Source organism: Conger conger, chromosome 3, assembly GCF_963514075.1.
Source record: "Conger conger chromosome 3, fConCon1.1, whole genome shotgun sequence".
In the NCBI taxonomy this organism is placed as follows: Eukaryota; Metazoa; Chordata; class Actinopteri; order Anguilliformes; family Congridae; genus Conger; species Conger conger.
In genome coordinates, this window is record NC_083762.1 from 78130144 (window position 1) to 78158001 (window position 27858).

General features: G+C 49.9%; 1 protein-coding gene across 1 annotated transcript in view; it reads left to right on the forward strand.

The window, feature by feature from the left end:
* Window positions 1–27858, forward strand: part of LOC133123135 (receptor tyrosine-protein kinase erbB-4-like) — a 403692-nt gene that overhangs the window by 368180 nt on the left and 7654 nt on the right. Inside the window, exons 21-26 of the mRNA XM_061233434.1 lie at window positions 16258–16413; window positions 19173–19248; window positions 19592–19738; window positions 20891–20988; window positions 21546–21716; window positions 27527–27854. Coding sequence (XP_061089418.1) covers window positions 16258–16413; window positions 19173–19248; window positions 19592–19738; window positions 20891–20988; window positions 21546–21716; window positions 27527–27854 — 976 coding nt within the window. The remainder of the gene's footprint in view (window positions 1–16257; window positions 16414–19172; window positions 19249–19591; window positions 19739–20890; window positions 20989–21545; window positions 21717–27526; window positions 27855–27858) is intronic.

The window sequence follows — 27858 nt, forward strand, 5'->3', positions numbered from 1 at the left end:
AATACATTGTTATGCAAATCAGCTTAAAAAGAAAACGGGGAGTTTGTTACGCATCCATCTGCTGTTCTGGAGGGAAAACATCCAGGGACTGTCCCCCTTTGGTATTCACTCGCTGTTCTGGCGAATTTCTGCTGGCGGAGGGAATTTTTTTCTCCTTGTTGTTTTTACTTTTTGGGGAGTGTGGGTTTTTAAAAAGCAGAGAGGGGGGAGAGCGGTGGGATTACGAGCCCTGGGATCGGTCTCACTCCATACTCCTCTTCTCTCTGACACGTGAGATTTGTTTGATTAGCGAGCGGGAGCGTAGCGGGATCGCGCGGCGCTGATCGATGTTTCGGCGTGACCACGGCGTGACTCAGAGACCGCTAATGAAACGCTCCGGGGCGATCTCGCCGCCCTCGTTAGCGCTCATTTTCATTCACGCCGCCGCTGGCTACTCCACGAGGGGGGCGGGGTGGGGCGAGGGGGGCGGTGGGGGGGGCAGGGGGGGCGTGGGGGGTTAGGGGGGCGTGGGGGGGGTTAGGGGGGCCAGGGTTGGCACAGGTGCGGCGGGGCGATCAGCCGGGTGAGTGAAACGCGCGTGGCATGAAATACGGCCGCCCCGCGTCTCCGTGACAACCCCATTGTGGGGGCCTTATCGCGCCCGGGGCAGAGCGCTCCCACTGCTGTCTCCCGGGCCGGGGCCTACTGAGGCCCTGAAATACTGATCCGGCCCGGACTCAGACACCTGCACTCTCTCTCTCACTCCCTCTCCCTCTCTATCCCCTCTCTCCCCCTCTCTCCATCTCCCTCTCCCTCTCTCTCCCCCTCACACCCTCTCCCTCTCTCTATCTCTCCCCTCTCTCCCTGTCCCTCTCTCTATCTCTCACTCCCTCTCCCCCTCTCCCTCTCCCTCTCTCCCTCTCTCTCCCCCTCTCTCCCTCTCCCTCTCCCTCTTTCTCTCTCTCCCCCTCTCTCCCTGTCCCTCTCCCTCTCTCCCTCTCCCTCTCCCTCTCTCCCCCTCTCTCCCTCTCCCTCTCCCTCTCCCTCTCTCCCTGTCCCTCTCTCCCCCCCTCTCTCCCTCTCCCTCTCCCTCCCCCTCTCTCCCTCTCCCTCTCCCTCTCTCTCCCCTCTCTCCCTGTCCCTCTCTCTATCTCTCCCTCCCTCTCCCTCTCTCTCCCCCTCTCTCCCTGTCCCTCTCTCCCTCTCCCTCTCCCTCTCCCTCTCTCTCCTCCTCTCTCCCTCTCCCTCTCCCTCTCTCTCCCCCCCATTTTTCGTTTGCAGGACCGTTGGGTGAAATAGGGATAAAATGAGTAAGCAGAATGAAAGGCTAAATGAAAAGGATTGGAAATTGAGATGTCACATTTGCGCACGCTGTTCGGGCTAAGTGAGAGTTACCGCGTGCTTGGACGTTTCATCCTCGCCCTTTATACACTGTGGTCAAAAAGTCTTTCCAGTGGACTGTGTTGTGGAGCTGCTATAGAGACGATTTGATGTCAATTGTTAATGAAATGCTGCCATAAAATATGCATTGGTCTGCATTCGTCATTCTTCCCCTGCGAAAGAGAAAGATAAATAATGGGTTATGATTGGGGCAAGACGACCATCCCCTAAGATGCCGGCTAGCGAAAGCTATCCCATACTTAAATAGCACCAAGATGCAGTCTCGCTTCATTAAGGTATGTTTACACGACTGCTCTTTCCGAAACAAGAGAAACTCTCCTATAGTATAGTACACACTTCCAAGTGCTTAAAATGCAAAACAAATGCCTGGAAAGGCAAATAAAGTATTCGATCCAATTAAATTCAAATCAGTAACATTAGTGGGTACCTATGTTGACACAGTGTAATTACAGAAGTCATTATTGAAAACGGCTCAGTGTTAAGAGGGGGCATTTTTGCCCAGTGTATGATATTATGCGCAATAGATTTCAAACGTGTCCATTATTAATTCATTTTAACTGTGAATGTGCTGATGTATGCGTGGGAGGTGTGTGTGTGCTTGACCTGTAGCAGTAATTGCTCCTGAGAGAGTTCACCGGCTAACACAGCCTCTGCACGGGGACTACTGTGAGAAATTAGCTTAATAAAAATTGGATGGTTCTTGGGGGCCGGCGAACAGGATCTTCCATAAAAGGGGGGGAATTTATGTGCCCACGAGCTCGAAAAGCCAACGTAGAGTGCATAACATGGCACTCTCGTTCTCTGAGTGCTGTCATAGACTGCCGATAATGAAACGTTTATTATTCCCTCGGCTAAACTGTGTTATTACGGCCATGCATATGGTGCCGATAATTAGGATCCTTTCCGATATTGCAGCTTAAGTGTCTTACGATCTGAGGAGAGTTTAATGTCCCGCGATCGCTCGTGTCCCCCCCGCCCCCCGCCCCCAAACCGCCTTTTCCTCGGGGGATAATTTCACCCAGCGCGCGTCAGCCATTCAGAAATCTCCAGGCTCCAGGCCTGACCAATCGGGCAATAAATTGCGGGACGACGGCCCAATTAGCGGGGAGGGAAGCGTGGCGGATGGGGGACGCTGTAAACAGCCCGCCGTGATTGACACGGTTAGTGAGGAGATTTGTGTCGGGGAATGAATTCCCCCCCCCCCAAGGCTTCAAGGCCAAACCACACTAATTACCCCCCCCCCACCACCACCATCACCCTCCTGCCCCACGCCCCCACCCTTTAATGCCTAATATAGGCCCGCCGGTGTAGGCATTGAACCATGAGGCCTCAGGGGGAAGGGGGGGGCTATTTAAAATGGAGGTGCTGTGTGATGCTGCTGTTCCCATAAAGTGGTGACGCAAAACGCCGAGGCAATGCGCCCGTCGTGTGACCAGCTGTAGAAGGGGATTGTGGGTATTGTCAGTTTCGCGCGGAGGAGGTGGGTCTTTGTCGTCGTGAATCGCAGGACTGCCAGACATATCGAGAGACGTCCGTCCGTCCGTCCGTCCGTCTGCAGCCCTAGCCCAGAATAAGTCATCTGTGGCCACGACTGCCTAGCCTAGCAAACAATCGTCTGCCATGACAGAAAACCCAGCGGTGTGTTAGGTATCACAAGTTCACTAACAGTGCACAGAGCGTAGGAAGAAAGGTTGTTTTATTTATGGGAAGTTAAAGTTGCATTATTGTTTTCTAAAGTCCTGTGACAGTAGCTTGCTAGTTGCTGAAATAAATAAATAAATAAATAAATAATCAGTTGATAAAGTTAATGATGTGCTTGGTGTTGTTGGTCAGGTCAGTGTGCTTAATGCCGGGAGATAAAGTGCTATTCAACCCACTTTGTTCACCGTGTATTTTAAAGGGCCTTTTTATTGTCATGGAGTGGGGATTTTGCATTTACTGTTATTTGTATTAGTATTTCTCATTTTTATTCTCTCTGCTGAGACCTAGCTGTTAAAGGGGATATTTACCTGTCTATAGCACACCTGTAGCTGACCACCGGTATAGCCAGAGGCTGCAAAGATACGTTCAATTATTAAACATTTTCCCTTGCTCTCTTCTTTGTAACTCGAACTTCTGAATTCTTCAGTTTATCACAAACGGCGTAGCTCCCTGTGTTTGGTGATTTAGTCTGCCCCCAGCGTCTGTTCTATCCACGTATCCAACCTGGGGTTCACCCCTCTGTGCTCTGATCACTCTTCCAGTGGTGTGTAGAGGTAGTTACAGCTAATGAACATGTATTTTGCTTAAACATTAGAGAGCCGGTTTCCTCCTCAACTTTTTCCCCATCAGCAGTAGTGTGCCTGTGTTGTTTACTGTAAACCCTTGGGTGCAATTATCTTCTGTTATATTATGCACATCTTTTTTTTTTTTTACCTTGCTAACTTCCAAAAGTTTGCCTAAGGAACAACTTGTGCGTCCCACAACTCTGAATCATAGGGTTCTTTGGTGTTGAGCATCTTAATTTATTTTTGCCCTTCTTGACAAGGGTGTAACTACAGGCCCCCCCCCACCATTAATAATATAGCATGACTATGAGAAAAATTATTTCAGATTATAAAGATACAAGAGACAATTTCATATTGTGATTGATTGGGATATACTGATCAGGGTTCTGATGTATTTTCCCCTGCACCAGAAATGATCTTTTAACAATTTAAAGAATAAATAATCTTCCCCTGTACCCCTTACAAGAGTACAGTTAACCAGGTGTAACCCCCCCCTTCCTCCAAACAAATATCATGGCCTTTCTTCTTGAAAATGGAACATTTAGCCGTCTGATTGAGGGGGAAAACTACTCTAGTATTCTGACAGAAAAGACACTGAATCACATTCTCCAAACAAACGAGCGGTCTCTGGATTCAGACGACCAGACGTACACATCGCCGTACACGGCGATGCCGGAGAAGGAAGAAGATGGCGGCCTTTGGAAGGACAAAGAGATGACCTTTTACGTGAAGTGGGGGTCTGTTCTCACTGTCCTCACCCCCTCCACCCCCCCCCCCCCCCCCTGCAGTGCTGATAATGAGGTGGGCCCCCCTCTCCCGTAGGGAGGGCAGGACTCGAGCACTCACCTGGCATACAGTGTCTCACAAAATGGCCGCCTCATACTAGGCGCCTTACCGGCTCCATCTGTCCTCTTTGGCTCCAGCCGAGGCCTTGTGCCCGCCCCAGGACAAGGTCACACGTGGGCGTGTGTTTGAGGACCGGGGTCCTGATCTGGGAGCGGTGGCGAGTGTGGCCCCAGGGACCCCCCCGTCCCCCCCGTCCCCCCCTCAATCTTGGATCCCTGGCAGGAAGTCGACTTTTTAATTCTCCACTGTGGAATGAAGCCAGCGCAGAGAGGGCCATGGAAGCTTTCTGTTTGTTTATGTTGGTAATTAGGTAGAAGGAGGCCACAACTTCCTGTAATTAAATTATCAGGACAAAATCCTTAGTCAGGAGAAAAGTGGAGCACAATAATGATGATGGTGATGCTAGCGTAGAATTAGCCTCTTACGCTTATGATACCTTCCCCCTTCTCTACTTAGTGCTGCTGGTGTTTACCAACGTCTCCTCCCTGCAATAATAACATAATAAATAGCTTAACTTATAAGTGGTTGTGAGTGTGCATACATGCATTATTCAGGGTGAAATATTTTGCTCTGTTTAAGCTGCAGTGCTGTATGTACGCATTTATACAGTGCATTTTAAATGGGGTCTCTGTACTGGCCTTTTGGCATAATCGACATCCTGTCACCCCAGACCCCTGCTGAGTGGTCTCCGTGGTGTGACAGACAGGCTGGCAGCCAACCAGATCACCCCCCTCCTGTGCTGAATGCCCCGCCTCCTCCATCCCTCTGCCAGCTTTCTCTACCTGGGGTAGAAACAGCCAGCGTTCTGCCACTGTGGCCTTGAAAAGGCCCCCTTCTCCACTTCAGTGCAGAGCAGTCATTTCTAGGGATGCAGGATAAGGTTGGGGCTGTTTCGGTATCGCCTGGTGCGGACGTTATCTGTGTCGGCTCAGATTAAGTCCGCTGTGATGACGTGGCTTGCGTGCGACGGAGAGGTGATGGATTTCATGCGCCGCTGATGCAGTAAATTAACAGAAAATGTCATGCTCGAAAAATAAAGTAGCCTAATCAATGTCATCTGAACCTATCTAACCTGCGCTGCTATTCTGTTATGATTCTATTATTCCATCTACGGCCTATTTTTAATTTGTCACGTATACAAGACAAACTCGCAGGAAAAGCACTGCAGAGTCTCAGCAACTCTCGAGAATCATGTTTTCCCATTTAATAAGCAGGCTAGTGGCGCATCGTACGCTGGAGTCGGTGATAATACGCCTCTCAGCTCCTCTGTAAAGGCCCAGACGCTAATGTGCGACTTCGCTCCGCCGTTATAAAGCTCCGCCCGGTAACATGGAGAGAGCTCAGCCCATCTGAAGAAGGGCTTGCCCTTTCACCCCTCAGCGCTGACCAATCAGCATCACGGCCCCACTGGTGTTGCCACAAGGGTGTGTCTCGTTGTTATAGGAGTTAGGTCACTGTACACGCACACACACACTAACACACACACACACACGCATGCACACACATCCACACCCACTCACACACACACACACACACACACACACATCCACACATATCCACATACACACGCACGCACACACACACATGCACGCAGGCACGCACGCATGCACACACATCCACACACACACGCATGCACGCACACACACACTAGCACACACACGCACGCACGCACACACACACTAACACACACACACACTCACACACACACACACACACACACACACACACACTCACACACACACACACACACACACTCACACACATACACATACACACACACTTACACACACACACACACACACACACACACACAGACACACACACACACACTCACACACACACACACACACAGAGACACACACACACACACACACTCACACACACACACACACACAGAGACACACACACACACACTCACACACACACACACACACACAGACACACACACTCACAGACACACACACACACTCAATCACACACACACACACACACACTCACACACACACACACTAACACACATGCACGCATGCACACACACACACTCACACACACACACACTCAATCACACACACACACACACACTCACAGACACACACACACACACACACACACACTCACACACACACTCACACATGCACACACACACACTAACACACACACACACTAAGACACACACACACATTCACATACACACAGACACACACACACACACACACACACTCACACACACACACACACACACACACTCACACACACACACACACACACACACACACACACACACAGACACACACACACACACACACACACACACACACACACAGACACACACACACACACACACTCACACACACACACTCTCACACACACACACACACACACACACACACACAGACACACACACACACACACACACACTCATTATCAGCGGTGGCAGTCATCGGTGCTGATGGCCCAGTGCCCATCCGGTCGGTGCTGTTATTGTCCCCTCAAGCGAGGCACTTAACCTGAATTGCTTTGGGAAAAAATAAAAATATAAAATAAACAAATGAATAAATCCAGCTGTATAAATTGTAAAATGAAATAAAAGACAATGTAAAATGTTATAATAAAATGTATTAGTCAGTTAAATGGCGAAATGGAAACGGACATTTGTCAGATCGTTGGCTCCTGAGTGAACACCCACAGGACTGATGGATATGTCCGAGGTGCGGCCGGGTTTCAGAGCCGGCCTGCTCCAAAACCGGAAAGCTGTCGCTTCCCAAAGCGGCGCCCCGATTTTAGCGGTCTGTGAAAATAAAAAACTAAAAATAGATTCGAACTTTCACTTTATCTGTGAGTAAGAGTGGGTGAAGGGGGGTGAAAGCTCACTCCATATGCAGTTGAAGGGCATCCTGGCCTCCTGAGTGTTAGACTCCATTTCAGCGCGCGGCTGCCCAGCTCGAGAGTGGGTGCGCCGTGTGACCTCTGACCTCTGACCTCTTCCCTCCGCGGACGCCCTGGTATTGACAGTCGCGCGACCTGGTCAACCCTTCCCTTTGGCCAGAGTTGCGTAGGCAGTTTCAGTAAGCCACTGACACTGGCTTCTGAAACGTCAGCGATCTCTTTATTTATGTAGTATTCCCTTAGTGAGCACTTTATTAGCAAGACCTGTACACCAGCTTGTCAATGCAAATGTTTAATCAGCCAATCACGTGATAGCAACTCGATGCATAAACGCATGCAGTCGTGGTCAAGAGGTTCAGCTTTTTGTCAGACCAAATGAATGGTGAAGAAATGTGATCTTAAGTGACTTTGACCGTGGAATGATTCTTGGTGCCAGACAGAGTGGTTTCAGTATCTCAGAAACTGCTAATCTCCTGGGATTTTCATGCTTGGTTTAAAAAAACAGCTGGTTGACCAGTTCAGACCAGCTCCCCGCTCAGCATGGCTCTATTTTCATCTTTCATTAAAACAATATAACAAAATGAGGAAAAATTATCATTAGAGATACTTTCTCCCCCTCGGTAACAAATTACCTTTCCTTGTCTTTCTTGAAAGCGGCTCTCACCAGTTAAGAGTGCTGAAGCTTCTGCTTTTATCCTCCACGCGAGAGAAAAAAGGGCTCTCTCAGTCACCAGCGAACAGGTGCCCAAAATGCGTGAGGCGGTGCAGAAGAAAACAGTGAGGCAGTCAGCCATATTCGTATTCGCCTGTCGTATCTTATGCGAACATAATCGCCTCTGATTCAAAATAACATCAAAAGCAGTTTGTAAGTGCTTAGCATGAGCGCCCTTTTTTACACTACATTACTGTAATCTCTATGCATTCTACAGTAGCCAGACGTGGTGCGACTAAAACCCGCTTCCTTAATTATTCAGCGCAGCCGTTCGGTGTCGACTGACTGATTTAGTAAATGTTTATTGTTGTCAGTCCAACGCCCGTCTCTTTCCTCAGCCTCCTGGTCCACTGCGGCCTGCTTACGCAAAGCTTTTAAACAAGCTCCTGCTTTATTTATTTACTTACTCGCTTATTTATTTCATTTTAGATGTGCTGTTCGGGTTTTAATTATCCCCTTGTCTTCTTCAGAAAGGCCGGCTTCTGTAAATGTTGTTTTACTCCGGTAGCTCTGTCAGGTCTCTGCGCGTGTTCGGAGGAAAATTGCCGTAATAGGTCACAGTGGGACTCCGCCTCCTCTGTGCCGGAGCAACCACCATGTGGTGGTGGTGAACTTTGACCCCTATTAATGCACAAGCCCGGCAGGCTATAACAGGACAGGGGGGAGGGATGAAAACATTAATCCAACACAAACTCCCCGGCCGTTTGGATCAAAACGCCCGGGCAAGCTGCGTACGCGAACAGGAAGTGGGCTCACGGTGGGTGTACATGAACAGGAAGTAGGCTCAGGTTGTGCATACACAAACAGGAAGTGGGCTCAGAGTCTGTGTACATGAACAGGAAGTGGGGCTCAGAGTGTGTGTGTACATGAACAGGAAGTGGGCTCAGAGTGTGTGTGTACCTGAACAGGAAGCAGGTTCAGAGTGTGTGAACGTAAACAGGAAGCAGGCTCAGGATGTGTGTAAATAAACAGGAATCAGCCGCGTACGCCCACACACCCACCGAACCCCCTTTGCTCCACTTGCACGCGCTGCTTTTACATGCAAACGCACGTTCTCCAGATGATCCTCCCTGAGCACTGCTCACGCTGCGTTGGGGGTATCTGTAGTCACGTCTCGCATGTCAATTCGGGGGTAAGATGCGTTGGAGGCAGTCTATCTGCTCGGCGGAGTTGAACGGAAGAGCGTTTGCTTTAGCCACTGGAGGGGCTCCCTCTGTATTTGGGGGGGGGGGGGCACCCCTGGCATCCCCCCCAACCCCAGGGTGATTTTTTTTCATGCGGCCTGCGTGGGTCACTTGTGGGGCTACGGCGGTAATCAGTATGTGGCTCGCAGCTCCTGGCGATCATGCATATTTCAGTGGGGAGATCGCCCTGCTCGGAGTGCCTATATGACATGGGCAGGGCCGGGATTACACCGTGCGGGTGAACTGAATGCTGATTGGACCACCCCCCGCGCACGCCCATAAGCCGGGTCGCGGTGTCACATTGTTAGGCGCTTTGAATAATTGAAATGGCAGCGGTTTTGTCATTATTATTAATACCGTCTGGAAAATTGAAATTAAGTGGTTTCGCCTCGTTTAGAGTCGGAGACGGTTACTGGTGTGAATTGAGGAGGGCGTACCCAGGGTGAGCGTGAACACCGGATGTTTTCGGTTCCTTCGTCACGCTCCAGAGTTGTAGCGTATCTAAGGCCTTGTACACAATTGCGGTTGTAGTTTCGAGATGTTTCAGAAACGTTTTAGTTGAGAGGAATTCATTACCGTGGGCCTGTCCATACACAGCACTCAAACGTTTTCTTGTGGCTTTCCAAACCTAGAGTGCGATCCCGGCAGCAGGTTTCCTTGACAGCAGATTTGATCTTCTGCACTGCATGGTCACCATAGCAACGTTTACAGTTCAAAAATAAACAACATTAATCGAAATAGCCGCTTTCGAAAGTGCTTGTGACGTGTCCACGTCAAACTGCTATCTGCAGCTGCAATATAGAGATGAAATATGGTTATTATAGTAAAATCAATTTAAATGTGAGGTTTGGCATTACAGATGGAGCCTGCAGTACAGTACTGTATCTGCTTAGAACATGCAGAAATCCAGATCAGCAGCATTAGCAGTGTAAACACAAGGCAGTTTGCAGAGAAAGTATGGCCTAAATTCTGCATGTAATGCACTATTTATGAGGGTTTATTGTGGTGTACATGGGAGCTAAATGCTAAATATTGCAGCGAGATGATAGTGGAGGATAAATAATCGGATTACACTAAAAGTATATGCACCACACTTAGTAAACACAATCAGGAATAACAGCCACAGGCTAATGCACAAACTCACACATGCGCACACACACACACACACACACACACACATTCACACATGGATACGCATACACACACACTCACACGCAAACACACACACATGCGTGTGCACACAAGCTCACACGCACACACACAGACACACACACACACACACACACACACACACTCAGTATTATCTGCATTGGTAATATCTCCCTGTGCGCACATGTCTGCAGTATGTAAGTGTGGATGCACAGCAGTGTGAATGGCTGACTCCTCACGAGCAAGACAGTCAGGAAGTAAGAGAAATCCCACAATTCCCGGCACCTCGTGATGTCACACAGCGGCGTGCGTGAACAGAGAAACAACCGACGAGTCCCTGCCCGGCGCTGACGTCATTCGCACGATGCGCCGCGATCAGCAGCGAAGGCCCGATAACTCAGGCGTAGCGCGCGTCTGCGAACATCGCCGAAACGTCACGCCCAGCGCGGAGTCACCACCGGTCCACAGCCCCCGCCCCCCGCCCCCCGCCCCCCGCTCGTCGTTGAACTCCGGAGTGGAGTTCACGCTCCAGCCAATCACGTCTCTCTTCCCTCGCCCCGGACATCGTTGCCTTTATCTCCGTGGGATCGCGACTATTAATGGGTTGTATGTGCCATTGATTTTTAATTATTTTCTGCCGGGTGTGGAGGATAAATATTGTGTGGGGCGGGGACGCGGAGGCTTATCGTAATCAACAGCGCCATCGATCGCCTGCCCAGGCAGCAGAAGTAATCTATTTTAAATACACTCTCAGCACTGCTTGTACACTGGCCTTTACTCCCATACACTGGGAACGGGCTGGCAGGGGGGGTGCGTGAGAGAGAGAGGGAGGGAGAGAGAGAGAGAGAGGGAGAGGGAGAGAGAGAGAGAGTGGATAAAAAGAGAGGGAGAGAGAGAGAGGAAGAGGGAGAGAGGGAGGGAGTGAGAGAGTGAGAGAAAGAGAGAGGGAGAGAGAGAGAGGAAGAGGGAGAGAGGGAGAGGGAGTGAGAGTAAAGGAGAGGGAGAGAGAGGAAGAGAGAGAGGGAGTGAGAGAAAGAGAGAGGGAGGGAAGGAGAGCGAGAGAGGAAGTGAGAGAAAGACAGAGGGAGAGAGAGGGAGAGAGAGGGAGTGAGAGAAAGAGAGAGAGGGAGGGAAGGAGAGAGAGAGCGGGGGGAGAGAGGGAGAAAGAAAGAGGGGTTTTTAGTGTGTGTGAGAATAGAGGGAGAATGAGAGAGGGAGAGAGAGAGCGGGGGGAGAGAGGGAGAGAGAAAGAGGGGTGTTTAGTGTGTGTGAGAAGAGAGGGAGAATGAGAGAGGGAGAGAGAGCGGGGGGAGAGAGGCAGAGGGAAGAGGGAGAGAGAGAAGGAGAGGGAGGAGGGAGTGAGAGAGGGGGAGTTTGAAAGCGGTATTTAGTGTGTGCTTGACCAAGAGAGGGAGAGAGAGCAGGGAGAGGAGAGAGGGACAGAGAAAAAGAGATTGGGTGGAAGAGAGGGACAGAGAGGGAGAGAGAGGGGATAAGGAGAAACAGGGAGAGGGAAACGGGGGGGGGGGGGGTGGAGAATGTGCGTAAGCAGTCCGTAAGTATTTGGACAGTGACACAAATGTGCCTTTTTGGCTCTGTAATCCAGCACATCGGATTTGAAACAAAAAAAATGTTAGAGACTGTGTTTACTCTTTAATGTGCGTATTTACATCCATATCGTGGGAGCCGTGTCGGTATCGCAGCCCATTTTATACAGGATCACTGTCCAAATGTCCAAATTGTTGCTCCAGAGGTTAGTTAACTCTGGTTTAGTTCCATTTCACTTCACTCTGCTCACAAATTAATAGAAATTTATTCTTTTATTTTTTTATTTTTTTATTTATTTTTTTATTTATTTATTCATTAATTTATTTGCTCATTTATTTATTTATCCTGAACCTCCCAAAATGGCCGTAGCCCTGCGGAGAAATGGCAGCGTTGGCGGTCGTGTGTAGCTGGAGATGGTGCAGTCCAACCGCTCATATCTCAACTCCTTCTTCCTTTCCTCGTGTCCTTTCCTTGCGTCCTTTCCTTGTGTCCTTTCCTTGCGTCCTTTCCTTGCATTCTCACGCACCCCGCCCCGCTCCGCTCGCCTCTCCGTCCGCACGGCAGACTCCGTGCCGTCTGAGTGCGTGGACGAGCTCCACGACTCTCCGCCTGTCCGTGAGGAACCGTCACACGCAGCCACGCCGTCACGTCCGCGCGGACTGCCGCGTTCAGCGGGCGTACGGAGCCTTCCTCCGTCTCCCTGCGTCCCAAAACCCCGAACTGGGCTTCCCTCGCGCGGAACAACTCCCACAATGCACCGCGACGTCTCTCTGGCTCCTTTGATCCCGGTTTAGGACCCTGAGCGAGCGCGTCTGTGTCGTACCTGGATGCGTGTCGCTGACGCAGAAACATCAGAAGATGGGGGAGGGAAAAAGAGAAGGTTTTTGGCAAGCCCTGCGTCGGTTGGAATCCTGTGTGATTTTCCCAATTACAGCAACACTTGTTCATAATTAATGCTCACATGTCGGGGAGCCATCAGTTGTTCTTGCTGCTTAATTGCCTGAAAATTTAGAAAATTACAGAGTGCAGTTTACATGGAGTTTAATAAGAAGCCCTCCTCTCACTGAGTCCCTCTGCACACAAACATGTCCCCAATGTACAAGCAAACATTTTTCACAGAAATACAAACACACACATGCACCTACGCACGCACACACCTGCAGAAACACACATATATTTGATGCGTTCACTCTCATATGCACTCAACAAAAACACACTCACGTACACATCTATGTTACTAAGAGGGGACTGTCTCTCTAGGCCTACCAAGAAGGTGCTATATTTTCTGGACATTTTTTCAAAACAAAACAAATGTTCAAGCTACACACACACACACCGACAGACACACACACACACACACACACACAGACACACACCCACAGACAAACACACACACGCACACACACACACAGTCACACAGACTTACACACACACACACACAGACACATACACACGCACACACAGACACACACACACACAAACAGACATACACAGACATACACACACACACACACACACAGACACACACACGCGCACACACACACACACACACACACACACACACACAGACACACACCACAGACAAACACACACACACACACACACACACACAGACAAACATACACACACACACACACACCAGCTCTCCCTCCACACATTTCTCAGGCTGTGCTCCAGAACAGACACCCCATTTGCCCTCCATCGGCTCTGCTCTCTGTCTTCCACACTGAAGGTGATCTCATTTTAATCTCTAATTAACATGGAGCCATAAATCTTGCAGGAGTCGGCAAAATACAGGCCAGGGCCACGACAGGGCCACCGTGACCCTATCAGGGTGAGAGAGAGAGAGAGAGAGAGAGGGGGAGAGAGAGGGAGGGAGAGAGAGAGAGAGAGAGAGAGAGAGAGAGAGGGGGGATAGAGAGAGAAAGTAATGGGGAGAAAGAGAGGAGAGGGAGGGAGAGCCAGGAAGTAGAACTAATGGGAGAAGTCAGGTGCCTGAGTTCATAGGTGGAAGAAACAAATGATCAGACTTTTACTTTCTAACCCCTGGACTTCAGTCTCACTGCTCCTGCTGTGTAGCTGTCGATGATTTGTCTGAAAAAGCTGTGTGAAAACAGGGTAGCCCAAGGAGTTCCCTCTGTTACCTGTACTTTATATGAGGTATGAGCTGTGCTTGTGAAACTGCCCCAGCAACGTGGTCCCCGGAGCATCCGTCTCCCACTAAAGCAGCTCCCGAATAAAGCCGCTTTTGTGGGACGGCCGTTGTAATTCCTGCTCTTACGCTCCCTCTTTCCGGATTTCCGAATTATCCCGGCATAAATCAGCCCCCCTTCGCTCCCCCCGCGTGACGCTCCACGCGTTGCGTTCTCGGCCCCGAAGCGAACGAGCGCATCCCCGCCAAGCCGGGCTTAAACGCCGGCTCCGATTTCTCGCTGCGGTTGTAATCCCATTAAAATGGAGTCCGCGCCTCCAGCCGGCGCAGCGCCTCCTTTTGAAGCCGGGGTTCGGGGATTCTTCCCGTGCCAGCTCCCACACAGACGGGGGGATTCCGGTCGTAGGCTCCGGGCCTTTTGTGAAGCTCTCGCGTCGAGAAAGCCACGATTCGCCCGGCGCCCTATCAATCACGTTATCAGAGCAGGACGCCCCATAGAGGAACACATGCACGGGCCTATATTAGTTCCACATACACCCCCCCCCACCCCATTACCACTATCCGGTTCCCCTTCCACACTACCGGTCCTGAATTTCGATGGGGAGAAGCTGATATCGCCTAGCAACGGCAGAGCTCGGTCCGCGAAGCAAACTGAAAAGCCTTGTGAGAGGGCGATTAGCTCATAGCTCACGACCGCGTTAGCTGCCTGTTTGCACGGCTCTCGGCGTCGTTTGTTCTGCTGGGCTCGTAATATACGACGTGTCCCCCCCCCCCCCCCCGTTTCCATGGTAATTGATGGATCCCAGCCCCGCCAGCCCCCGCCACTGTCCCGTTTCAAAAGTAAAACACTCGCGCCCCCGGAGTTCATCGTTCGTGTTTATTGTTTCTTTCCCCCTCCCTCATTTTATATTTACTTCCAAATGGTGTCCTGTGTTCCTTTTGTTTTGGCTTTCTGACTCTGGACTCGGCGATTACGTGAAGACCCAGACAGAGTGCCTCGGAGGTCGGAGGGTCCTCCGCCCGAAAGCAGCCGAGGACACGCTATTGGACAGGAGGAGCTTTGCCAAGCCGAGCGCTTTCCGTCACCCACAGTTAAATCAATCACACGTAGTGTTTGCTCCTTACGGAAAGTCGATGTGCGGAGTTTTCCCCTCAGGAAGAACCGGGGAGCGAGAGCCTTTCGCCTGCATCGGTGGAAAAAAAAACTCCATTGATCAGCATGTGATTGAATTTGCTGTGAGCATTTTGAAGAAAAGAAAACAGAACAACTGTTTTGAGTTGAGTCAGGCCGAAAAATCCAACAGCACGGTGATTTACAGCGATTCAGCGTCAGCTCCCCCCTCTCTATTATCATCAGTAATGAATTTGTAAAGCTTTACAATACTTAAATAATATTGGCTGACACTTGTGATTTGCGGTTTGCAATGAATAAATTCCAGAGAAGTAATTATATCTAATGGCCAACATTTAATTTGTTTTACTCTGGATTCGTCAGAGGCCCAAAGTGAAAAGCCTTACAGGCTGCGAAGGGGTCTTGGCTGGCAGTGTAATCACCCCAACGCCCCGCAATGGAGGCATTATCATTTTGTCAAAGAAAGAAAATGGAGGATCGAATCTATCATTGTCTAACAGAATTATGCTATTCTGTATGAAGATTGGTGTGAAATTAGCCATGTCATGTTAGATAACGCTTTATAAACGTGATATCTGTGTGTTATTAATGCGTAATAGCGATAGTGATCAGGCGTGGGTTAAATAATTATGAATTATTTTCGAGTCAACCGAGAGGACCAGAAGGCAGGGTTTTCACTTCTCGATGGTATTCCAATGGTTCCAGTACACCAGACGAGCTCAGTGAAGCGTCGAAAAGTAGTTGAAACCAAAACTCCTGCCTATTTGTCCCCGGGTCTGATGGTAATATGAATACATAACAGCAATGGTGATGGCTGCTGTGAGATTTTACCATGTCATGGTACAGATAACGCTTTATAAATGTGCTATATGCATGTTATTAATGAGCAGTAGCAATGGTGACATTAATAAGCGGTGACAACGGTGATATTAATGCGTAGTCGCCGCGGCGATGGCTGCTGGTTAACCGGCGGGCGCCCTCTCTCTGTCTGTGATCGACAGGGGATGATGTACCTGGAGGAGAGGCGGTTGGTGCACAGGGACCTGGCCGCCCGGAATGTTCTGGTGAAGTCGCCCAATCACATCAAGATCACCGACTTCGGGCTGGCGCGCCTGCTGGACGCCGACGAGAAGGAGTACAACGCCGACGGCGGCAAGGTCAGTGATGTCAGCGATGATGTCATAGACGGTTGAGAAGGTTGGGACTGGATGGGGCGGGGCCCTCAGGGCAAACTCCGCCCTCTGGCTGTGATGTCATTGATGATGTCATTACAGCTGCGCACCAGTCTGCTCGCCCCGTAATTAGGTTTAGCTGCTCCTCCTCGCATTGCTTACCCTCAAAAGTAAGCTGTCAAATGAAAGTGTATCATGAACGTAGTATATTGAGCAGGGCTGCCCAGCCCTGTTCCTGAAGATCTACTGGCCTGTAGTTTTCCCCTCCAACCCTAACAAAGCACACCTCATTCAACAGCTAGAGCAGGGCTGCCCAACCCTGTTCCTGAAGATCTGACCATCCTGTAGGTTTTCACTACAACCCTCACAAAGCACACCTCATTCAACAGCTAGAGCAGGGCTGCCCAACCCTGTTCCTGGAGATCTACCGTCCTGTAGGTTTTCACTCCAACCCTAACAAAGCACACCTCATTCAACAGCTAGAGCAGGGCTGCCCAACCCTGTTCCTGGAGATCTACCGTCCTGTAGGTTTTCACTCCAACCCTAACAAAGCACACCTCATTCAACAGCTAGAGCAGGGCTGCCCAACCCTGTTCCTGCAGATCTGACCATCCTTTAGGTTTTCACTCCAACCCTCACAAAGCACACCTCATTCAACAGCTAGAGCAGGGCTGCCCAACCCTGTTCCTGCAGATCTGACCATCCTGTAGGTTTTCACTCCAACCCTAACAAAGCACACCTCATTCAACAGCTAGAGCAGGGCTGCCCAACCCTGTTCCTGGAGATCTACCGTCCTCTAGGTTTTCCCTCCAGCCCTAACAAAGCTGAGTGACTAATTAGTAGAATCAAGTGTGCCAAATTCGGGTCAGAGTGAAAACCTACAGGACAGTAGATCTCCAGGAGCAGGGTTAGGAGGCCCCGCTCTTCAGGATCATATGTCTTCACATTGTTCTCACTCCCTGTCCTCCCCCTGCCCCCCTCCCCACAAATCAACGCTCTCCTTTAGTCCCTTATTCAGTTTCTTCTTCTTCTTCTCCTCCTCCTCTTCATAAACTCATTCGGTGTAGTTTTCCATTATCTGGCCCTGGTGTCTCTCCGGCCGTTATTGAAAACACAGTCCTCCAGCACCTCCCGCAGAGCGATCGATGTGAGAATTTAACCAGACTTTTAGTCCTTAAGCACTTTTGATTCACAGTAAATGTGCCTGTGCGAGTGTGTGTGTGCTGTGTACACCATATGGGAGTTATCAAAAAATATATATATATGTATATATTTGAAAGCTTTTTCTGTCCCATTTGTTGTTAGTCAGCTTTTTAAAGCTTTTTTCTGATGTCTCATCAGTTGTTCTGTTGTGTAGGATTTCTTTTATTATTATTTATTTGGTCGTTGGAAGGTTTTATAGTACCAGAACTCAATTGAACCTTTCTTTTACATTCCTAATAAAAATGGAAACAAGCATTTTTTTTTTTTTACTCCAGTATGATACTATAGGACAGAGCCCTGAGTGGATCAGCCGTGTTGCTAACGGTGAACTATACTGGCACGTTTGATCTGAAACACACGTTTGGGTAATGCTTTACTGGGTAAATACCGGGTATTTATAAGGTTACTATTTTGATGAAACAGGCTAGAGAATGTATTTACTTTTTCTATGTAGCAATTACATACGGTTACTGACTTTGTTTCATAGTACTAAAAAAAAAAAGTAATTACCTAATAATTACACAAATAGCTGTGTATTTACCCAGTAAATACTGGGTAATTAACTGGCAGTAAGATAGAGCGTTACCCAAGTGTGTGTGTGTACCCCTGTCATCTTCCCAACTGAAAAGAAAGGCAGCCATTTTCTAGCGTGATCAGAGTTAGTCTGGGGTCGCCATGGCAACATGCAGGGTGAGCCAGGGGTCAGGGTGGCAGTGGGGGGGGTGGGTGAGTCAGCGGTTTCTGTAGCGAGGGCGACGCTGTTGCCGTGAGAACAGGTGCTTGGAGATGACAAAACTGTCCAGACTGGGGGCCGGTCCTTCTGTGCAGACTGTCTGATTAAGTCTGTTTGTTTGGTCTTCGTTGGCCTACTGGGGGGGTAGGAGGCACACAGATCTAAGGCTCAGACATCTATCCTGCCTTTCTCCTTTCTCCTGTCTCTGTCTCCACCTGTTTGGGTTCAGTTTTTTCTTTTTTTCTTTTTACTTCTGAGATGTTTTCCTGGATGTTTTCAGCAGAAATTGTGGATTTGTTTTTATTTGTGTGAACGTGTCCTGGAATAATGAGACACACATGAAGGGTCCTCTGTAATCTCTGTCTCTCTCTCTCCCTCTGTCCCTCTCTCTCTCTCTCTCCCTCTGTCCCTCTCTCTGTCCCTTTCTCTCTCTCTCCCTCTCTCTCTCTCACTCTCTCTCTCTCCCTCTGTCCCTCTCTCTCTCTCTATCTCTCTCCCTCTGTCCCTCTCTCTCTCCCTCTCTCCCTCCCTTTCACTCTCCCTCTCTCACCCTCTCTCTCTCTTTCTCCCTCTCCCTCCCTTTCACTTTCTCTCTCTCTCTCTCTCTCTCTCTCTCTCTCTCTCTCTCTCTCTCTCTCTCTCTCTGTCCCTCTCCCTCTCTCTCTCACTTTCTCTATACTTTTTCTTTCTATGACTCATTCTCTCTCTCTCACATACTTTCTCTATATTTTCTCTTATTATCTCGCTCTGTGTCTCTCTCACTTTCTCTCTTTCTCTTTCTCTTTCTTGCTTTTGTCCTTCTCACCAGATGCCCATCAAGTGGATGGCATTGGAATGTATCCACTACAGGAAGTTCACCCACCAGAGTGATGTGTGGAGCTATGGTGAGAAAAATAATTTGACTACAATTACACATAAAATACAATACAAATACAATTACAAATACAATAGCAATCATTGATTTTTCTTCACAATTTTTTAAAACAGTTTTTATGCCTTTTCGTAAGACCAGTCAAATTCATAATTGCTTTGGACTCAAATACTTTTCTACACTTTACTGAGCTTGTCTAGTGTATTGGATACTCTAAAAAAGTGCAAACCCCACCTTATGGCCCTTTTGGTTTGGTTCAGTTGCACCAGGCAAGATCAATCAAGCGCAGATAGCCAGGTCTGCTCTCTGTAATGTGAGTTTAGGAGGTTAACTCTGATGCGTTGTTTTCTCCACAGGCGTGACGATCTGGGAGCTGATGACATTCGGGGGGAAACCATACGACGGGATCCCCACCCGGGAGATCCCCGACCTCCTGGAGAAGGGCGAGCGTCTCCCCCAGCCCCCAATCTGCACCATCGACGTCTACATGGTCATGGTCAAATGTACGCTCCCGTCTGTCTGCGTACTAACACTGTCACACACACACACACTCATACACACACACTCACACACACTGCACCATCGACGTCTACATGGTCATGGTCAAATGTATGCTCCCGTCTGTCTGCGTACTAACACTGTCACACACACACACACACACACACACACACTCATACACACACACACAGACACAGTGCATACACACACACACACTCACACTCATACACACACACGTGCACGTGTGTATGCACTGTGTTGTGTGTGTGTATGTACTGTGTCTCTGTGTGTGTGTGTTTGTGTGTGTGTGTATGCACTGTGTCTGTGTGTGTGTATGCACTGTGTGTATGTGTTTGTGTGTGTGTATGCACTGTGTCTGTGTGTGTGTATGCACTGTGTGTGTGTGTGGTGTGTATGCACTGTGTGTGAGTGTGTGTTTGTGTGTGTGTATGCACTGTGTGTGTGTGTGTGTGTGTGTGTGTGTGTTTGTCACTTCTTCAGCCTTCCTTTATGGCTGAAAGCCCCGTATCAGAATATCAAAGCAGATAAGAAGAACGCTCAGAGTAAGTGAACATGACACACATTCTAATCTGCTTTACCTGAAAATAATTACACCCTTTGTGCCAACGACATTGATGAGACAATGAGACAAAATTTAGTTTTATATTCAGCGGTGTGTGTGTGTGGCTGTGTCTCTGAGTATGTGTGTGTGTCTGTGTGTCTGAGAGAGAGAGTTAAAAAGAGACAGAGAGAGAGAGAAAGTGAGAGCGATGGAGAGAGATAATGAATTCAGAACTTGCCTGGGATACACCCATTCCCCAGTGCTAATAGTTCAGCTGAGGTTGACTGGAGCAACTCTCACACTTCTCCCTGTGCGAGTGTGAGAGCCCTTCCTCTCTGAATAAGCACCACTCTCACATTTACGTTTCTCATTTAGTCATTTGGACCCTCTTGTCCAGGGCAGCTAACAGAGTGCGTACTAAAAGGTTAGGCAGTAACCATACATTATTAATGTCACAACTGATAGCCAGTGTCATTTCACAAAATTACAGCGTAGCGCTAAGTGCTGTTAGCGGCCCTTCCACAGTGTCTGTTTGGTCCCGGTTCCTCTGGGGGTGACTGCTCTCTCTCTCTCTGCCCCCTCCGGGCTCCCGTAGGCTGGATGATCGACGCCGACAGTAGGCCCAAGTTTAAGGAGCTGGGGGCCGAGTTCTGCAGAATGGCCCGAGACCCCCAGCGGTACCTGGTCATCCAGGTGAGTGGACCTCACGTGCTAGTTTTTTTTGGGGGGGGGATTCAGGCCTGGGTTCTGCCAAAATGTTCTACTGTTTCTCTGTCAAGTGTCTCTGCTTTTCTGTAAAAGGCTCTGTACAAATTAAGATTGATTTGAATTGATTTGTTGGACGAGGAGCAATATGACTGAGAGCACAGTAATGTAGGTTAAGTTGCTATACGTGCATATGGAACGTGTAATCAAAATACATATCTCGGGCTGCCCAAACCTGTTCCTGGAGATCTGCAGTTTGTCATTCCAGCCCTAATTTGTCTGTTGAATGAGCTGTGCTTTGTTCGGGTAAGAGTGAAAACCTACAGGATGGTAGATCTCCAGGAACAGGGTTGGGCAGCCCTGCTCTAGCTGGTGAATGAGGCGTGCTTTGTTAGGGTTGGAGTGAAAACCCCCAGGATGGTAGATCTCCAGGAACAGGGTTAGGCCGCCCTGATCTGTACAGTATTCACTGTAATCTGTGCAGCGTGGTTTGTGTTTTAATGAGAAGGCTGAACGTGAGGGTGTCCCTCTGACCGTTTTTTTAGGGTGATGACCGTATGAAACTGCCCAGCCCCAACGACAGCAAGTTCTTCCAGAGCCTTCTGGACGAGGAGGAGCTGGAGGACCTGATGGACGCAGAGGAGTACCTGGTGCCACACGCGTTCAACATCCCCCCTCCCTCCTACACGCCCCGCACACGCGTGGACTCCAACAGGGTAACGTGTCCCCTCACACGCCTTCAACATCCCCCCTCCCTCCTACACGCCCCGCACACGCGTGGACTCCAACAGGGTAACGTGTCCCATCACACGCGTTCAACATCCCCCCCTCCCTCCTACACGCCCCGCACACGCGTGGACTCCAACAGGGTAACGTGTCCCATCACACGCCTTCAACATCCCCCCTCCCTCCGACACGCCCCGCACACGCGTGGACTCCAACAGGGTAACGCGTCCCATCACACAAATATGTAACATTACATTTTTCAACTAAGAAAACCTAAAATGTATAGGTGCAACAAATTCAAGTACATGTTTAGCTTTATCCAATGAAACATTTTATTTTAAATTGAGTGCCTGTTCCCATACGTGAACGTGCCAAACGCCAGTGTGTAACTACACATCACCATCGTCCCTGATTAACACACGGCCAGCGAGTAACTCCACTTAAAACGGCCGTGGCTAGTTTTGACATTACCCGTAGCCAATGAGAGAGGGTGGAGAGACCATTGGCCAGCCAGCCTGGCTGGGTGTGTCCTGGTGTGGGACTGAGAGGCCTGATCCCTTAATCCAGCGACCCCCCCCCCCCCCCCTCCCTGCGGCCCCCCCGGGCCCCCGGCCCCGGCCCTGACTTCATTACCGGGGCCTAGCAGTGTAAATAGCAGCCTCCTCGCTGCAGAGGGGCCGTGTTTGCGCTGGGACGGCCGGCCCCTGGGCCTGTTTGCACTTCCATCCGCCTGGCCGTGTCTGCGCATGTTTTATTAACCCCCCGGAGTGTGTGTGTGTGCGTGTGTGTGTGTGTGTGTGTGTGTGTGCGCCTCCGGGGGATGCCTGAGGCTGTCACACATCCTCACTTTTTTATGAACCCCTCGGCACGTTTCCAAGACGGGTGGACGGGGGGGGGGGGGGAACCACGTTACACATCGCGTCCCCCGGGGGACACCTGAGGCTGTTGCACCTCCTTGTTTTTTTTATTTTTTCATAACCCCCGCATTTGCGAGGGAGGATTGTCACGCATCGGGGGTCCCTCTAGGGAACTCCCCCCCCCCTCGCTGACAGACGGCCCCTGGGTCTTTCGGAGCCACGGACACGGGCAGTGGCCCCCACCCCTCTGGCAGCCTATCAGGGGGGGCGGTGACAAAGCCGCCCCGGATACAAACGACTGAAACATCGACTCGCCTCAGAGACCCGCGGGTGCAGGGGTGGAATCTCATAATCTCACGGCTTCTCTTAAAGGGGAACTTCACCGAAAATCTGTCTGCCGAGTGTCTTTTCTCACCGCTGTTGTCATCTGCGGAAGTATCGATGTGTGTGGGGCTTTGAGCCTTTCCTAACAGCCAGCTGCACGCTACCTCATAAAAAGCCAAAAGGCCATTGTCCAGAGAGGTGCGAGGTTTCCGCTGTGCCCTGCTCTGTTCAGAGAGGCTGCGGAAGTTTGTTCGGCTGCATGGCGTGTGCTTCTCGTGAGAGCTGCCCTGTGCAGGTTCACAGAACCAGTGTGTGCTTCTCGTGAGACCTGCCTTGTGCAGGTTCACAGAACCAGTGTGTGCTTCTCGTGAGAGCTGCCTTGCGCAGGTTCACAGAACCAGTGTGTGCTTCTCAGGAGAAGAGATATGCGCAGGTTCACAGAACCAGTGTGTGCTTCTCAGGAGAAGAGATATGCGCAGGTTCACAGAACCAGTGTGTGCTTCTCAGGAGAAGAGATATGCGCAGGTTCACAGCCGTGTGCCGATTCAGAGAAGCTGTGAAGCTGTTTCATTTAGAAAAACATATTTTAAAAGATTTTGCAGTGTGCTCTATGGAGACAGAATGGAGCCCTGTCATCAGACTAATGATCCATAGTAGACAGTATCCACCTCCACGTGTAAGACTGGGGTCTGGGGGCTGAGTGGCAGAGGGATAGAAAGAAAGGATGGATAGAAGGGAGAGAAAGAAAGGAGGGAACTGACAGGCGATAGGACAGAAGAGGCCCAGGGTCACTTGGCGGGGACAGAGGGATGGAGGAAGAGAGGAGAGGAGAAGAGAGGAGAGGAGAAAAGAGGTACCACAGAGGTACCTGTGATGAACAGAATGTGAGACCGATTGCAGGGTGGAGAAGAGGACATGTGTCCTTCCAGAGATAACGGGAAAGGAGAGATAGAGAAACAGCATGCACTGAGAGAGAGAGAGAGAGAGATTAACAAGAGGAGAGGGAGTGAGGTCAGAGCGGATAAAGGAGTGATAGGCACACTCTCATAAATACAGCGATGGTGGGGGTACATTTTTGTTCTTCAAGGATCAAATTTCCCAAATCTACCTTGAAAGTACAGTCATGTTCTCTTCGGGTACAAATGAGTACGCTTTTCCAAGAAAAAAAAGCAAATTAATTACATATTGCTGGCTACAGGGGAACCATTTTATGTGCCTATAGGGTACCGCCCCAGTGACAAGCATTTGTGCCTTTTTTGTACCTTATTTCTGAGAGTGTAGGATGCAGAGAGAGAGAGAGAGGGGGGGGGGGGGGGGGGCAAAAGGATGGGTATGTGGAGGTGATGTGGGCAGGGGGTGGGGGAGGGAGGGTTATGCCATAGGTAGGTCTCTTACTTTTAACTTTGAGCTCAGGACAGGCTATTGACTTGCACTCAAAAAAAAGTCCAACCAGAAGGCAGAATCAGTCGGCTTGATGATAAAATGGCGTAGTGGTGCTGAACACAGGTGCACAGCAACATCTGTGCCCTTAATCCAGCGTGTGCCTTTACATGATCATCTACAGTCTTAGAGGGGTCCTGCGCAAATCACACTCCCTCGTTTTCTTCATGATTATGGAGATTATGTTACTGCTGTGAGCCGAAGACAGAAAATGATCACATTTTAAGAGATGAGTACCCCCCGCTCCCCAAAGTTGACATGAGAAGTACGTCCTTGACCAAAACACAAACATATTGTTGGTATATAAATCGCGCCTTGTTTTTGTCATATTTTATACATATTTGCAAGTACTCAGGAGCACACTGTGGAGGTAATTTCTTATTAGTCAATAAGTAATGGTTTTTAAAAGTTTAAAACGCGATGTGACTAATGCACAATGCTAATGGTGGCTAATGAAAACGTGGCTGATCTCCCGTTGCCCTAATGCAGATATAATCACAGCTCCAGTAATGGGTGTGAGGGAGATGAATTATCAGCATGCAGTAATTAAGACTTAATACAGTATTTCTGTGAATGTACAGAGTGTAGGGGTGTATTGGGTGTTTATTCCTGTCATCCCATTTGGGTTGGCGGTATTCTGCAGTATACTGAGCTAGTGAGGAGTTGGTGTTAGCAGTAGGAGAGAGTAGGGGCCTAGCTTCTGTGTGTGTGTGTGTGTGTGTGTGTGTGTGTGTGTGTGTGTGTGTGGGTTTGTGTGCGCACGTGTGCTTGCATGCATCTGTATGGGTGCACACGTCTGTGTGTGTATGGGAGAGAGAGAGAGAGAGAGAGAGAGTGAGGGAGAGAGAGTAGGTGTTAGCAGTGGGGGCCTCACTTCTGTGTGTGTGTGTGTGTGTGTGTGTGTGTGTATCTGTGTGTATGGGAGAGAGAGAGAGAGGGGATGGAGGTTGAGAGAGAGGGGGATGGAGAGAGAGAGAGAGGGAGAGAGAGAGGGAGGGGAGACAGAAAGAGACAGAGAGTGTGAGGGAGAGGGAGAGAGAGAGGGAGGGGAGACGGAAAGAGACAGAGAGAGAGAAAGGGAGAGAGAGGGAGGGGAGACAGAAAGAGATTGAGAGAGAGAGAGGGAGAGAGAGGGAGGGGAGACAGAAAGAGACAGAGAGTGTGAGGGAGAGGGAGAGAGAGAGAGGGAGGGGAGACAGAAAGAGGTAGAGAGAAAAGGAGGGGAGACAGAAAGAGACGGAGAAAGAGAGAGGGAGAGAGAGGGAGGGGAGACAGATAGAGACAGAGAGTGTGAGGGAGAGAGAGAGGGAGAGAGAGGGAGGGGAGACAGAAAGAGACAGAGTGTGAGGGAGAGGGAGAGAGAGAGAGAGAGAGAGAGGGGAGACAGAAAGAGGTAGAGAGAGAGGGAGGGGAGACAGAAAGAGACGGAGAAAGAGAGAGGGAGAGAGAGAGAGTGAGGGGAGACAGATAGAGACAGAGAGTGTGAGGGAGAGAGAGAGGGAGAGAGAGGGGATGGAGGTTGAGAGAGAGAGGGAGAGAGAGGGAGGGAGGGGAGACAGAAAGAGACAGAGAGAGTGTGAGGGAGAGAGAGAGGGAGAGGGAGGGAGGGGAGACAGAAAGAGACAGAGAGAGTGGACAGTAAACAGTGAGCAGGGAGCCTCAGCCCAAGGCTCCTCCTGCTGTGAGTGGGATGACTCACGGGAGTCCCGCCCCCTCCTGTCCTTCCCCGCGCACCTGCAGCCGAGCCTGCCGGGGGGGGGGGGGGGGCTGCTCATCACACGGGGGAGGGGGGTGGGCGCTCATCACACGGGCGGGGGGGGGGTGTAATTCAGCAAGAGCCCACCTGTGTCCCGGAGCTGAGGCAGCCAGACACCATAACACTGTGCTTCTGTCTCTCTACCTCCATCCCCCTCTCTCTCCCTCTCTCCATCCCCCCTCTCTCTCTACCTCCATCCCCCTCTCTCTCTACCTCCATCCCCCCTCTGCCTCCATCCCCCTCTCTCTCCCTCTCTCTCCATCCCCTCTTCTCTCTCTACCTCCATCCCCTTCTCTCTCCCTCTCTCTCCATCCCCCCTTCTCTCTCTACCTCCATCCCCCTCTCTCTCCATCCCCCTCTCTCTCTCTACCTCCATCCCCCTCTCTCCCTCTCTCTCCATCCCCCCTTCTCTCTCTACCTCCATCCCCCTCTCTCTCCATCAATCTCACACACACACACACACACACTCTCTCTCTTTTCTGAACCTTCATTGCAGCATTTAATTGAGTTTTCTTTTTTTTTCCATAAAGGAATGTACAGAGTCAGGAAAACTTTTCTTTTCTAAATTTCATCAGTGCTTGTTGTGCATTACAGTTACAGTGAATGTATGGTTGATATCAGAATATTGATTCTGGATTCTAATATCAATATAATAATATAATATCAGTCTAATAATAGTAATAATAATAATAATAATAATAATAATAATAATAATAAAAATAATTTCATTTCGTGGCCTTTGGTGGACAAATGTGAAAAAGTTAACTGTGCAACACTTAGCTACTGTAAAATGTCGTTTTCTCATGGTGTTTAGTATTTTGTTACTTTGCAGATTATTATATTATAAGGACAGAATTTAGCTTTGTTACAGAATCCTTATTAAAAGTGCACCATTAGCTTCTTTACAAGGGCGCCACAAGCTCTTAACGTTCTTGTTTGGAGTGTAATCAGTGCTTCTGTTAAATATTAAAGCTATTAAACTATTCAAGCACAATTCGTTTTACAGCTCCCTGTTCCCCTGTGCCTCTGCAGAACCAGTCTATTTACCTGGAACTTCCTGTTCCTGCAGAACCAGTCTGTTCACCAGGAACTTCCTGTTCCTGCAGAACCAGTCTGTTCACCAGGAACTTCCTGTTCCTGCAGAACCAGTCTGTTCACCAGGAACTTCCTTTTCCTGCGTAAATAGCCTGTTTACCAGGAACTTCCAGTTTCCGTGTGCCTCTACAGAACCAGTCTGTTCACCAGGAACTTCCTGTTCCTGCAATAAGCAGTCTGTTCACCAGGAACTTCCTGTTCCTGCAGAACCAGTCTGTTCACCAGGAACTTCCTGTTCCTGCAGAAACTGTCTGTTCACCAAGAACTTCCTTTCCCAGCAGAACCAGTTTGTTTACCAGGAACTTCCTGTGTCTTTTTACCTCCACAGAACCAGTTTGTTTACCAGGACAGGAGTTTCTCCGTGGAGGAGATGTTGTCATCGCACCCGCGCTCCATGGCGACGGCGGCGGCGGCGGCGGCCGTGGCCCCCCCCTCCGGGTGCTCCCCCCTGGAGCAGGCGGGCGCGCAGAGCGCCGCCCTGGAGGACCCGCGCTGCAACGGCACCCTGCGGAAGCAGGCCTCGCCTCGGCCCGGCGAAGACAGCGGGGCCCAGCGCTACAGCGCCGACCCCACCGGCTTCCTGTCCGAGCGCGGGCCCCGGGGGGACACCGACGAGGACGGCTACATGACCCCCATGAAGGACCGCACCCCCTCAGGTAC